The sequence below is a fragment of the Orbicella faveolata genome, unplaced genomic scaffold, assembly GCF_042242905.1.
Source record: "Orbicella faveolata isolate gen_17 unplaced genomic scaffold, um_ofav_v1 contig_13, whole genome shotgun sequence".
NCBI lineage: Eukaryota > Metazoa > Cnidaria > Anthozoa > Scleractinia > Merulinidae > Orbicella > Orbicella faveolata.
In genome coordinates this window covers 8,860,508-8,874,789 of record NW_028301540.1, presented here as the reverse complement: position 1 = coordinate 8,874,789, position 14,282 = coordinate 8,860,508, and the positions used below count along the sequence as shown (strand labels likewise).

Genomic DNA, 14,282 nt, shown 5'->3' with positions numbered 1-14,282 from the left:
GATTTCCCCACAACCCCTTATATTAATTGTGCATGCAATTTTTTGACTGACTCGTTCTTTTCACGATTGCCGTTTGAGTATAGTGTGATAGTTTGAGATAGTTGTATACATAATTAATGTATGGCGCTGTACGGAAATCGTACCTGGAGGTTAGCCGAGTGCTCTTAAAGAAACCTCTGAAAGAAACCAATAGATTTTCGCAAACGTGCTGAGGCAGGTTACGTTGAACACTATTTCAATTTTTGTTTTTAGAAAGAAATATCACCGAATCTCCAAAATAAGACTTGACACCCTTAAAACCCGGGCTATTCAATCGATGACAAACGATATCAATTGATACCAATCGATATCAATTAATCGATTGATATTGATAATCGATGACCAATCGATGGCGAAGATTCGTGTGGTTATCGATTGGTATCAATTATCAATACCAATCGATAGATAAATTGGTATCGATTGGTTGCAGATTGACAGAACCGGAAGCGACGCATAAAAACCACAACTTTGTACGCAGTACAAATTGTTTACAAATTACAAATTGTACGGACTGTTTGTTACAGTTTTAATAAAAAATAATAATTCACTAACACAGAAATATGTGCATGTAGTGGCCGAAGAGGATCCACAAGCTCGAACTGTAGGTGGCCAAGCTGTCCACAATGGTTCACAACTTTAAACGCATTTCCGCGTTCTCCCCTCTTCTTGTTTGCAGTGAACACTTCGAATTCACCGGCAAAGGTGATAGCCTTTGACGATGCACTTTATATTCAGTAAAGCCTCTATCCGGACGTCTTGCGTAGGTATTATGACACGGAAAGGCAATGACGGGCAAATGGGTAATTCAAGTACACAAGCAATGAGGTATATTCTTTGCGTTGAGAAGACTGGGTCGGAATTTGTTTCACCAATTTCATCCCCAGGGCTTCCTAATATATAGATTTAGCCGAGCCTAAAAGCGGAGCTCGTGAGTTATTTTTTGGAATGTTGTTACTGATGCAAATAATCCAAGATGTACATGTATGTGAAGTAAACTGTGAGCGATTTTATAGTTTCAGCCCAAACTAGGATTACATCAGCAGATCGAGGTGTAAGATGGTGTGATGATGAAAATAGAGCCATGATTTCAAGCATTTCAGGGTAGCCACCAAAAATGTTGATCACATGACAGAACTGTCTTCTGTGCTTTTTGGTGGCATTTCCTGTTCTTTCTTATTGAGAAAGACAAGACATTGTTGTTAATCATTATATTCTTTCTTAGTGAACAACTGGGACTCCCACACAAAAGAAGTTTACACATTTTTTTGTTGTGGGGTATGACTGAAATGCAGTGGTTACAATATACTCAGTCCCCAAATTTCTACCAAATGAAATCTCACAGCGGGTGCCTGTTATTAACCGGGAGAAGGATGAAATGAAAGCAGAGGGTTGAAAATTAGGAGTTCAGTGATACTTCAACAACAAATCACTTGTTTCGGTTGGAGAATCTTGTGCTGTGTTTGCATTTGAACTTTTACCAAGGTGAACAGTTACTAAGGTCAGGTTACTTAACCATGGTACATTTTTCTGGCTCAAATAACTCAAGTTGATCTTTCAACATTCGTGCACGCTGCATTAACAACGTCATGAAATCGAACTTGCACGAGGATCCCACCGCAGTGGAACAGGAGCAAATTGAGGTGCCATCATTTTCATAGGTGAGGACCGCATTCCATAATATTGCGGCAAAAATTCAGTTGCTTGATCATACCCAGAGTATGCATTGTTATATGCGTATGCGTAGATACGTCGTGTATGCAGCATCCTCCCTGGTGGCAAAATATATCGACAATAATTACACAACAAAGGATCGACGTTTGTCTAGAGAAAGTTGTAAGTAATACTGAGAATAAAAAATACAATGCTTTCTTTTACGAGACGGATTGTTCGCCGTAAGAAGATCGATCCATTAATCTTTCCATGTTATCTGCCAAGATTGTTAAAACTGGAAAAGAAACGTTTTGTCGCACAATCCGCTCACCGCGGGAAATGAAATATTACGCCACCACAAGCGCATATATCTGTCATCTTGACCTTGGTTACCAACTGTAACCATGCCTGATCACAGGGTAATTACAACTTTTACCTCGGTTAAATTTCTTTTGTCTTTTGCGGCATTTACCAAAGTATCAGTTGGCGTTTACACACGGAAAATGTTTACCTAGGTAAGTAAACTCTGATACCTCGGTAAACCGTTCAAGTCTAAACACAGCATTAGAGGGATTTATTATGTTCATTGATTTATAGCTCTATTGTTAGTCCTCGTTTGTAGGCACACCTCTCAGGAATTTAGCATTGAACATGGAATGAAACTTACGTCGGATACTGATATGGGTATTTCTTTTTTCACAAGTCTATGGATCTCGTCATGACATTGCAAGGTGAAGAACTCGACCAATGTTTTACCAACACGGACTTCGTACTAGTTCAATGACATAATTCAGTTATGACAAAGAAGACTACAAATCTTTTTTTAAATTTATCGCTAGACTGGAATTTATACCACTAGCATTAGCTCATTTAAGTGCCCATTAGCTGATCTTTTCGAGCCCTTGCTGAAGATAATTTATTTTCATATAACCTCATCATTTTTAGTTAGTTCAGACTTATTTCATGTGTTTTAACTTTTTCATGATCAGTAATGATGACGTCAACAGGCCACGCCCTTGGTCATGTGACTAACACTGAAAAAATGCAAAGGCTCCCGGGAAAATTACCTTATCGGGATTTTTTTCATTGATTTAACATTTTAAATTTAATCCTCATTACGCTATTGCTGGTTTTCAGTGTCACACAGTTCAAAATAGATCAAAATAAAAATCAAAACCATTCAATAAATAAAGTCCAGAATCTGGGAAGTAAAAGAAAGTAGATATGCAAAGACTCTCGCCAAGATTCTGCTTACAGCAATTTTTCTTATGCAAGATATGTGGAGAAATTTTTTACCCAAATTTATAGAGATTTGTATGGAGAAGCCATGCTGGTGCCCATCCGTATGGGCACCAACATGGCGGCCGGAAACCAACAGAAACATCTGTTACTGAATTTTGCTACAAAAGCGTGAATTTATCCCGCGAGGAGCTCTAAAACATTAAAATAGTACTTTCTCTAAGACATGAACTATTCAGATAGCCAAATTCTCCGAAATAAGTCACTCTTTTGACCATCATGACAGCCCTCTAGGCCGTCATGTAAATGCCGAGTCACGCAAAAGCTTAGAAATTCAAGCGTAGTGTATCACAAAACCAAGAATCCATTCAGATCGAAAATTTGTATGAAAATTAGTTTTCAGCTGCTCTTATACATCATTAAAGTAAAATCTCAGGAAGATCAATAGTTTTGTAGTTTGAATTTTAGTGACATCATGTGCAAACCAGCTATTCGTAGATTTTGTTTCATTTCTACAAGGTCAGATTTTGAGAGAATTTCAAAATATTGAAAAATTCGTAATTTTCTGAAAAAAGTATAATTTCAAACAAAGGAGTGCATAGCTATGTTTCCAAAGTTGGCTTTAAGTGAAACTCGTCGAAAAAGGCTGGATTTAATGAAAAACCGCGTTTCCTTTACCATTTAAAGAAACCAGACGTGAGCCCGATATTTATTGGAAGTTACCCTATCAGCGCGTGCGCAGTTTACACTAACAGCGCACTTCGGTACGATGAAACAAAGTGGCACGGAGTTCGTTTTTCTCTTTCTTTTGCTCTGTTTTTCTGTTTTTCTCTTATTTTGTCTTTGCTTGTACTTTTTTTATCTTGCATTTGTGAAACACAAAGAAAAAACATCTAAAATGTAAGCGAATTTGCAACGTATTGAGTTGTTTTTATTTTCTTCGCTCAGGCTGACGTAAGTAACGGGAAGTGAAATTTCCCCTCCTTAGCAGCGCGCGCGAGCGTACACACAAATCGGTCAATGGGCTCTTAACTAGAAAACCAAGGAAGGTGGCCACAGTTAGTCATGCACGACTGTGAATGGGTGTTTATAACAAAGATGAAATGTCTGTCACCTTTTTGTCCCTTAAATCTAGACCCAACAAAACTATTCACAGACAACACAGTGATTTGTGGTTCATTTAGTAAAAAAAAGTAATGACATATTTTCTTCAGCCTTTGAGCTTGGGTTAATTTGAATAAGCTGTTGTAAATGTTGAACAATCAAAACAATTTCACACTCATCCTCTATTTACTTAACTATTAATTATTAATACATCTGTGAAAGAAATACTGATAAAAATTTTAAAAATCTATAAAATAAATACTGATTATTCTACATCACTGTCACTAAACTCATCCTCTTTTAACTTTCTGCAGAGGTCTTCATCATCAATGTCTTCTTCGTCTTGCCCTTCTGCTTGTTCTTCTTGATCCTCTTGTGGTTGTCATCGTCGTCGTCGTCGTCGTCGGCCTTGTCCTCGTCCTCGTCCTCGTCCTCGTCCTCGTCCTCGTCCTCGTCCTCGTCCTTCCCCTTCTCCTCTTCTAACTCCCCTTCCTCCTCATCGATCATATCATCTAATGCCTCCAGGTATGGTTTGGCCAGGCTATTAAAAATGTGGAGAGGGTTTTACTTCATTAATAGACACCCCAATATTGTGGAAAACTGACATTTTCTGTGAAGGGGCCCATTTCTTGAAACTTCCTGGCTACTCAAGGGCTTGTCAACTTACAGGGACTGTTTTCAGGCTGCTGTTTTGGGCCCAAAGCACCACACTACCTAATGAAAATTTTTATTAGTATTAAGGTCATGTAAATTTAACTCAAAAATCCACTGAAAGTTTCTAATACAAATTGACTCTCATTTCTGAAACAAGCCATGAACCCAAGTTTTGTGAGAAGCTTGCCCCAATAAAGCTCGCTAAATCAAAGTGGCTAGTCAATCAGTGATCGTGTGAACCATAAAAAGCATTAATCCCTAGTTATGAAAACACAATAAAATGCTTGATATTAATTACCTCCTTGAATTTTCAAAGATGCATTTTGCACCAGTATTTGGAAATAACGTTTGTGTTAAAAAAAGTCTTTCTACACAAATTGCACCATACTGCAATATCTTGGCTACAATTTTTACTGTTGTGACTCAAAAAGAAATGGGGAACTGTTGTCAGGATTGTAAGTTACTCCCTGACTGATATCTGGTGAGGCAGAGAAGCAGTTTAATTTGTTTTTCTATGATTACAAATACAAAATGGGCACTACAGGTACAGGCTAAGCCACCTTTTTGCAGTTCCTTAGATACTGTAGTTAAAAAGACAATTAATAATAACAACAATAACAAATAAAAATAGCAATAATAAAAACAACCACAATGATGACAACAAAAATAATAACAGTAATATTAATGATGATCATGTGCTTCAGGGTATGAATCACGTTTTCATTCATGACAGTTGGTTCATCGTATTTGACAGATAAAAGTGCTTCAGTGAGTCTATTTGTCAGAAAAGTGGAGTCTCATCAAAATGTGTGGGCACAGTTCGTGGATGCTTAAAATCTTTTGAGGGATGTGCTCTATGACTGATTAATCACCCAATGAATCACTGTTGCAACACCAAAACAAGAAGGCAAGTTTATAAAATAAAGTTGAGCATTTCTGCTGAAACTTTCTTATGAGTGCTACTGTAATGGGCAACAGAAGTCTACTAGGTAGGCAACTAAAAAGACACATGGGGAACCAACAAAAACAGAACTAGTTACCCAAAGGGCAAATTAGCAAGAAAGTTAGTGTCAAACACTGCTTTAATAGCCGTCAAGCTCATTGTAAGAGCTTTGCAGCACCCAAAAGTTTTCTTTACTCTGCCCCCTTGACTCCTCAACCTCTCTTAATTCATTTATATGTTTGTTGTGCCCCAAACCATTGCAGGAAAGAAAATGAGTGCTTTGCAGGCTGTGAGTATACATGTAGAATACAGTAGGGGCAATTGTACATGTATGGTTTACCAGTTTTGTCATTTAAGTGCTGCTGGTTACTTTGTAAATGGCACTTCAAAAGTTAAGGTTGTTATTTGCTAACACAGAAAGCTCAAGTTTCTACAGGCTGTCTTGTTCACAGCTTTTGGGGTTTTAAATAAGAGTCACAACAAAGAATAGAAAAAATATGTGCACTGCGACAAATGCTTAAGTAACTACATATGATATGCAAATATCTTCTGTGTAACATGCAGCAAAAATTGCTTGTATAACTGCCATACATCTGTACCTTAACCTATAATACACCACAGAACCTCCCAAACTACCGGTAAATTGAGAATTTTATTTCATATCAATTTAAAAAAAAAAATTATTTTGTTCTAGTGGGGACAATGGGTTATTGACTAGTTTAATGGATACACAAGGATATTAAGCTATGTATTAAAGAGGTACTGTACAATCACTTCTTCCTTAAGATTTTGAAAATCCATCTACTAAACACTCCCTGTGCTAAATTTTAAGCCTTCATAGCAAGGATGAAAAGGATTTAAAAATTAGAAACTGGCTAATTTATCCAGGTTCAGAGATGCGTTTTGAAAAATAATAGCCAAAAAATAAGTTGGCTTTCTCTAACACATTTGGTTTGCAATGTTCTTCTTAGTATTTCTGGTGTATTTAGTGTACCAGAAAAAAACTAATAAGCTAACCACATATTGAAGGATAATATAAAGACATAAACCCTAAAATTACAATTAAGACCCATTTATGTACAGGTAACAAAACAATGAATTATTTTGGCAAGACACAACTCTAAAAAAAATTATCAAGACATGGCAACTGATACTTATAATAGTAAGGGCTGATGCTCACCATCCCTAGTCCCTTCTCTACTAAGACTTTCTTCAGTTTGTGCATGTTTTCCCTCATCCAACCCATGATGATCATCCATTACTGCAAAAATAGAAATTCAAAGCATTATTAATAAACACAAAATCACACAAATGCAATTATACATGTATTTTAAGTTAGATTGACTGTTTTAAAATAACATGCAGGCTTGTAGAATAAAAGCTGTTCCTCGGTACAGGGAAATTTAAAAGAAAACAAAATTCAATCAGAAACAACTGCAAGAGTTAGACTATTTTATCAAGACCTAGGTTTTTAAAGTCTTTTTCAACAGACAATGAAACCAAAACAGAACAGACTGAATCTCTAGTGGCAAAGTTTGGCTGGTGAGAACTACATCATATTTACCAAGTGATAAAAGACATCCTTGGGAATAAAAAAACAAGTAGATAAACAAACCCTTTTCCCTTTCTTTAATTGTTTTTACACATTAAAAGAACAAACAACCCAAGTATCCAAAAATATGAAAAAAATTCTTCAGAAGATAACAAGAATGGTAATGTTCCTCACACAAGAGCTGGCACAAAGAAATGATGGCAATGCCACCTAATGAAGACATGACAAGGCATTGGCATGTATCCCTATTATGTACTAATTAACAGACTAGCCGCATAGAAATGGAAACCTGGGCAAGTACTTCTTGAAGCAGTGTCACATGATGACTGTCTACACTAGCTACGTGTCTACAAAACATTGCTTCGTAACAAACCGCTTAAAGGATGCCGGTCAACAGCAAAAGAAAAGAAGGACAAACAATCCCAATAACCTTAAAGCTTACTGCTTAAACTAAGGTGATTCCTTGGTATATATTACATTGCGAACCTTTCAAGTGCAGAATTGTACACTTATTCAATAGCATGCAAAACAAAATCATTACTCATGGACACAAATTATGACTCTAAAATCCAACAATTTGAGGAACTTTTTGATTGTATATGTCATCTGGATTATTTTAGATTCTTTTCCATAAGTTGTTTACTATGTTCTTCCTTATGCTTAAAACTTCATGTATGCCTATATCAAAAAATTAAACTGTACCTTCCAGCCACTGCAAAATGTAATGTGGAGTGATGAAATAAATGAACAGTACTAGAACTGGCAAAATAAGGTGAGACTGGTAAATCATATCTCTTTTGCAAGCATGGTGACCTATTTTAATTTATGTCTAGAGACTGTGCTTGGTAGGGAACATTCAGGGAAATGTATTGTACATTTGTTTTCATGATTGTACCCAGGAGTTTACTTTAAGCTTACTTTAAAATCGGTAGAAATCATTGCCAGTACTGATAGCAGAAAAGAAATATCAGACAAAATGAAGGCTCGAAAGTTCAAACAGTCACAAGAATGGTAAACTCGATTTCTTGACATCCTGAACTAAACTCAAATTTCTTGAACTGTAACCAATTTCAATCCTCGCAATCCTGCACTTTATTTCGAAACTACTGCTTTTGCTTTGCTCTATAGAGAGGGGGGGGGGGGGCAAGGGGGGGGGGGGTCTTGTCACGAAGTCACGATCGTAAATTTTAGATTTCATGAATCACATTAAATTCTCTAAGGTCACGGAAAAATCTGATCACAATGCAGTGAAATTCAGCTACGAACTCAACTTTAGACATTCACGATTTATTTCTTATCTATTCACGATTCACAGCCAAGGACTTTTGCATTTCACGCCTCACGGAATACACTTCAATCACGATTCACGGAACACTGAGTTTTTTTTTTTTATCAAATCACGATTCACAGAGCACAAAAAAACCGGATCATGGCGTTACGAAAATACCCTTGCCCCACCTCTATAGAATTTTCAATCCAACTAAGCTGTATATTTGGTAGCATTTGGCGATACCAGGTGGAAATAAGCTGAGTGAAAATTTGCTCTGACGGCATGACAGCGTTTCTTTAGGTCCGTGACGAAGACAAATGATACTTCGCAGTTTAATTAATAGCACAATGGATCTTAATTGCAAAATGCAAAACACAACAGTTAAGTGTGGACTGTACAAACTAGTGCCAGCTTAGTTCGTGCCGCTTGAAAGCAACACGATCAACAATACTTAGATTGCAGATGAACATGTCGAAATGGCTTGGTAAAATTGAGCCATTAATTACTCACTCCATTACTACAGACAACATGATACAATACATTACACTTCACAAAGCTTCTTACCAACAATATTAAGCTTCAAAGGCAGCTGTAAATGTGTTTCGGAACATGCAGAAAGATCCGGCAAACACCCTCACTGTAACGATCACAATCGATAGGTTTCGACAGAAGCATATGCTTCTGGTTTCGAGCTTTCACCTGGCAAACACCTTCCCGTCCCCTAGTAAAATACTCTCACAACGCATTTTCATTGGAAGAAACAAAAACACACACAATTGGTCAAAAGGTGTTAAACATGTCTGCCACGTAGGACAAAAGTGCAACGCTACGATTTTAAAAACGTTTCTTAAGTTGTCGTGCGCTAAGAACTGTGGGTAAATGTACCAGTCGCCATCTTTTTTCCCACGGAGGATTCCCTACAAGAGATTCACGAGGAAGCAACCGACGAAGCTGCTCTTCAGCAAAAGAAGAGTCATTAACTGCTGAAAGGAAGCTCTGTCGTGCGCATAATGGCCTGCGAACAAACCTCGAGTGCGGCAAGTAACGATGAACGGCAGAAACATTCGAAGTGTATCGATGTTATGTTTCTCTGTGACGAGTGGAAGTCTTCAAAAGGTGGTCTGTCCACTTTCAACAGAGAATTTGCTGTTAATTTGGCAAAAACAGCAAGCGACAGCATCAAAGTTCATTGCTATGTTGCCCATAGCGATGAAGTGGGAAGAGAAGACGCCAGACAACATCGAGTGAATTTGATCACTGCCAAGAGTATTCCTGGATCGCCTGATCCTCAGGATTGGCTGAAAATTCCACCTCCGGAACTTCGGAATCCGGACATCGTGGTAGGCCACGGAAGAAAGTTTGGTACCCCTGCCTATTTTATTGTCCAAATCGCAAAGTGCAAGTGGATGCATTTTGTCCATGTGTTTTGTGAAGACCTTGGAAAGTTCAAGGCAACCCAGAGTGCTACTGTCGATACAATCGAAGAGAATGAAAAGAAACATAAAAGTGAAATTGAGCTGTGTAGAGCAGCAGATGTAGTTGTCGCAGTTGGATCACGGCTACAACAGAAGTACAAAAGAAGCCTTCCAAATGTTGTGGTCGAGAGAATCACTCCTGGGATTTTGCAAAAGTTTTTCACCGAGTCATTACAGCTGGATAGATCAGTGGTAACGAATTTCAAGGTCTTTATGTTTGGTCGGGCAAGTTTTGAAGATCTCACCCTCAAAGGTTATGACATTGTTGCAAATGCCATAGGATCACTTGACAAGATGTTTGAGCTAACATTTGTTGGCTCATCTCCTGGTGAACACAGAAAAATAGAAGAATGGTTTCTTGAGGAAACATGTATAAGCCGCAACCAAATAACAATCCGCAGTTACTGCAATAAGCAAGATGAACTTAAAATGATGTTTCATGAGTCTGATGTGGTTGCACTTCCATCGCGTACGGAGGGGTTTGGATTGGTTGCCCTGGAAGCTATTTCTGCTGGTATACCTGTTCTTGTTGCAGGTGAATCAGGAATAGCTGAAGCTTTGCATGAAGTAGAAGGTGGGGAGTCTGTCATTGTTGAATCGAATGACCATGAAGAGTGGGGTCGAAGGATCCAACAACTGCGCAGCCAAAGTCCAGGAGAGAGAGAAAACAGTGCGAGGCTGCTAAGAGACAACTACAATAAAACTTACCCTTGGAGCAATGAATGTGAGAGATTCAAAAGGATGATCCAGGATTTAGTGGAAAGCTTGAATGGTATGGTTACTATGTCTTCCTGTTCCACTATTATGCTTTTTTCTAGGTTTCTACAATGTAGACTTACTAATCAGAGTAATGAAAGCTGCTAAAACTGACTTTCTCAAGGTCAGTGTTCCGCATAACAGTCTGATGCTAATGGTATGATGTACCTGTTCATCAAGGTTTTGATTAGAAAGCAGGACAATCATAAATTTTAGTTTTCATCAGCCGGTGCTTTTACCTCTTCCTTTTCACTGGCCAAGAGCCCGCCATGTGACCTGCATATAACAGGGATCCATATTTGTTTTTCTCGTCAAGTCATCAGCTGGGCAAGTATGCCAGATGACATACTTGCCCTGGCAAAATTTTACTTGCCTGTTCAACAGGGAAGACTGGCAACAAAACAGTATGTAAATGGAAGGTTACTTTTTTATTATCAGTCTCCCAATACATCAGATCCGTAGTTGTGGCTGTGAGCAGACATAGAAAATCCAAGTACAAATGAAAGCCAAGGCCTCTTTGACTGCCATGAAGGCAGAAAGGGACGCTCTCACTCTTCCTGCTTGTATTTGGCTTGTTTTTCCAAAGTGTCAACATATTTACTAAACAACATACATGTATCCTGATCAAAACAATCGATGCAATTGCGCCACATGTTTTTGTGGATGCAGATGCAGTACAGGGCATCAGCAGTTGACAATTTGAAAATTGCAACTGCAATGATTTCATTCATGGAGAATACCAAATCATGCATGATGGTGGACCAAAATGGTAGAGTCAAACTAAACTCGTCCAGTGGATGAGTTTCTGTCTTGATTTGGTCGTCCCTATGATATTTTAGTCGTCATGGACGACTGGATGACCGCGAATATGGATCCCTGAAATAATGGTCTGCTCATGCATAATATTGGTAACCACACTCTTGTGTAAAAAATGGCAGATTGAACCCCAACCTCTGATATGAGGAATTGGATTTGGGAACAAATCCAGTACGTGACAAGGTGCAGGGAAAAAAAAATGGATGATTTCAACCTGAGGTCTTATGCCCGGTTCAGACACTGTACTTCACATGAGCTCAAGCAAATTCAAACCTGTTCCTGTTGTTTCGAAATGTTTTTTATTCATGAACTGAGACCAAGTCTCAATGTACAATCTGACTCTATTCGTGCGAAAGTTTTAAAATAATCTTTTTTTTTCTTTATTAATTAGTTTTACATGTTTTTTATTGTTTTTAGCACTACTTTGTAAATTCTTTTACATACTTTTTACATATTTTTACTTCATTAATAATTTTCACACATTCTTACCTCTTTGTAGCTATATATACAGTGCAGCTCAGATATATCCGAACCAAAATATACGCGTAATGCGCGTCAGCCCAATACGCGTATACGCGTATGGATATACGCACATACGCGTATGGATATACGCACATACGCGTATGGATATACGCACATACGCGTATGCATATACGCACATACGCGTATACAGCATATACGCGTATGCCTGATTAGTATGTATGAGCTAACCTCTTGTTTCTTCTTTTCTTATCAGGTCATTGTTGTTTTCAATGGCTTGACAGCTTGCCACAGAGTGAGAAAGAGTTTTCTTTATTTTGAATACGCGTATACAATATACGCGCGTATGCCTACAGACTAAGCAAAATGTTAGCTGAAACTAACATTTTGCAATTGGGCACTTGACTGAAAATTAACTGACTGAATATTGATTAAAAGAGAGAGTATTTTGTCGTTAAATCAAAAATTTACTATTTTTTTTTTGTCAAATAGAACCGGGGATACACGCTTCAACAATCCCATCTTCATGGAGCAAACATCACAACCGAAAGATAATATCTTCTCGAAACAAAGTCTGAACACGGTCCAAGCAAGCGACTTGGAAACGTGTGCCGAAACACACCACTTTTCCTCGAAGAAATTAAAAATAACAAAATGTGAGGGGCGCACCATGGAATCTTCGATAAACAATTCTTTTGTCAGGAAGAGAGTAATTTACTATTTGAGTGAACGGTTTGTGTCAGATACCGGAGATATCACTTTCTCGACAAGGTCGGAACGCTTCAAACAATAAACATCTCGCAAGCGACTTGCCGACGCATGCCCAAACACAGAACTGTTACTTGAGGAAAAAATAACTAAACGTGAGCAGCGCGCCATAGAAACTTTGATAAACATTTCTTTGGCTAAAGAAAGAGCATTTTACCGTTTGAATGAACGATTTGTGTCAAATAGAACCGGAGATATCATTTTTTCGACAACGTCTTCGGAACGCATCAGACAATGAACATCTCGCAATCGACTTGCCGACGAATGCCGAAACACAGAACTTTTCCTTGAAGAAAAAATAACTAAACGTGAGCAGCGCGCCATAGAAACTTTGATAAACAATTATTTTGACTAAAGAAAGAGCATTTACTGTTTGAATGAACGGTTTGTGTCAAATATAACCGGAGATATCATTTTTTCGACAAGGTCTTCGGAAAGCTTCAAACAGTAAACATCTCGCAAGCGACTTGCCGACGCATGGCTTAACACAGAACTTTTCCTTGAAGAAAAATATAATTAAACGTGAGCAGCGCCCCATAGAAACTTTGATAAACAATTATTTTGACTAAAGAAAGAGCATTTACTGTTTGAATGAACGGTTTGTGTCAAATATAACCGGAGATATCATTTTTTCGACAAGGTCTTCGGAAAGCTTCAAACAGTAAACATCTCGCAAGCGACTTGCCGACGCATGGCTAAACACAGAACTTTTCCTTGAAGAAAAATATAATTAAACGTGAGCAGCGCCCCATAGAAACTTTGATAAACAATTGTTTGGCTAAAGAAAGAGCATTTTACTGTTTGAATGAACGGTTTGTGTCAAATATAACCGGAGATATCATTTTTTCGACAAGGTCTTCGGAAAGCTTCAAACAGTAAACATCTCGCAAGCGACTTGCCGACGCAGGGCTAAACACAGAACTTTTCCTTGAAGAAAAATATAATTAAACGTGAGCAGCGCCCCATAGAAACTTTGATAAACATTTCTTTGGCTAAAGAAAGAGCATTTTACTGTTTGAATGAACGGTTTGTGTCAAATATAACCGGAGATATCATTTTTTCGACAAGGTCTTCGGAACGCTTCAGACAATAAACATCTCGGAAACGACCTGACGACGCCTGCCGAAAACACAGAACCTTTTCCCGACGTAAAAATAACTAAACTTGAGCAGCGTACCATAGAAACCTTGATAAACAATTCTTTGGTAAAGGGAAGAGCATTTTACCGTTTGAATGAACGATTTGTGTCAAATGAAACCGGAGATATCATTTTTTCAACGAGGATCTTCAGACAATAAGCGCTTCGCAAACAACTTGCCGACGCGTGCCGAAACACACAACTTTTCCTTGAAGAAAAAATAACTAAACGTGAGCGGCGCATCATAGAAACTTTGATGCACAATTTCTTCGTCAAGGAAAGAGTATTTTACCATTTGCATGCATGATCTGTGTCAAATATAACCCGAGATATCATTTTTTCGACTAGGATCTTCAGAACGCTAATTCACACAATAAACATTTCGCAAACGACTTGCC

General features: G+C 38.1%; 1 protein-coding gene and 1 long non-coding RNA gene across 7 annotated transcripts in view; one reads left to right on the top strand and one right to left on the bottom strand.

Annotated features, from left to right (window-relative positions):
• LOC110052930 (sacsin-like) overlaps window positions 1-14,282 on the top strand; it is an 80,591-nt gene that overhangs the window by 34,462 nt on the left and 31,847 nt on the right. For 2 of the 4 annotated variants that reach the window (XM_089284476.1, XM_089284474.1), the window contains exon 1: window positions 9,340-10,698. The exons of 1 other annotated variant lie outside the window; for it this stretch is intronic. In XM_089284476.1, the coding sequence (XP_089140602.1) occupies window positions 9,462-10,698 (1,237 nt within the window). In that variant the 5' untranslated portion in view covers window positions 9,340-9,461. Of the gene's footprint in view, window positions 1-9,338; window positions 10,699-14,282 lie in introns of those variants that run through there. One more of the 4 variants, XM_089284475.1, reaches the window with a different exon arrangement.
• Window positions 240-9,597, bottom strand: LOC149114870 (uncharacterized). Of its 3 annotated transcripts, none has more exons than XR_016205929.1 (3): window positions 9,479-9,597; window positions 6,810-6,890; window positions 240-4,573 (listed from the first exon to the last, which is right to left on the bottom strand). It is a non-coding gene; the product is annotated as an uncharacterized LOC149114870 (long non-coding RNA). The 3 variants fall into 3 exon arrangements; XR_016205927.1 differs by lacking the exon at window positions 9,479-9,597 and adding an exon at window positions 9,016-9,166 and having other exon boundaries at window positions 1,233-4,573; XR_016205928.1 differs by lacking the exons at window positions 6,810-6,890; window positions 9,479-9,597 and adding an exon at window positions 9,016-9,172.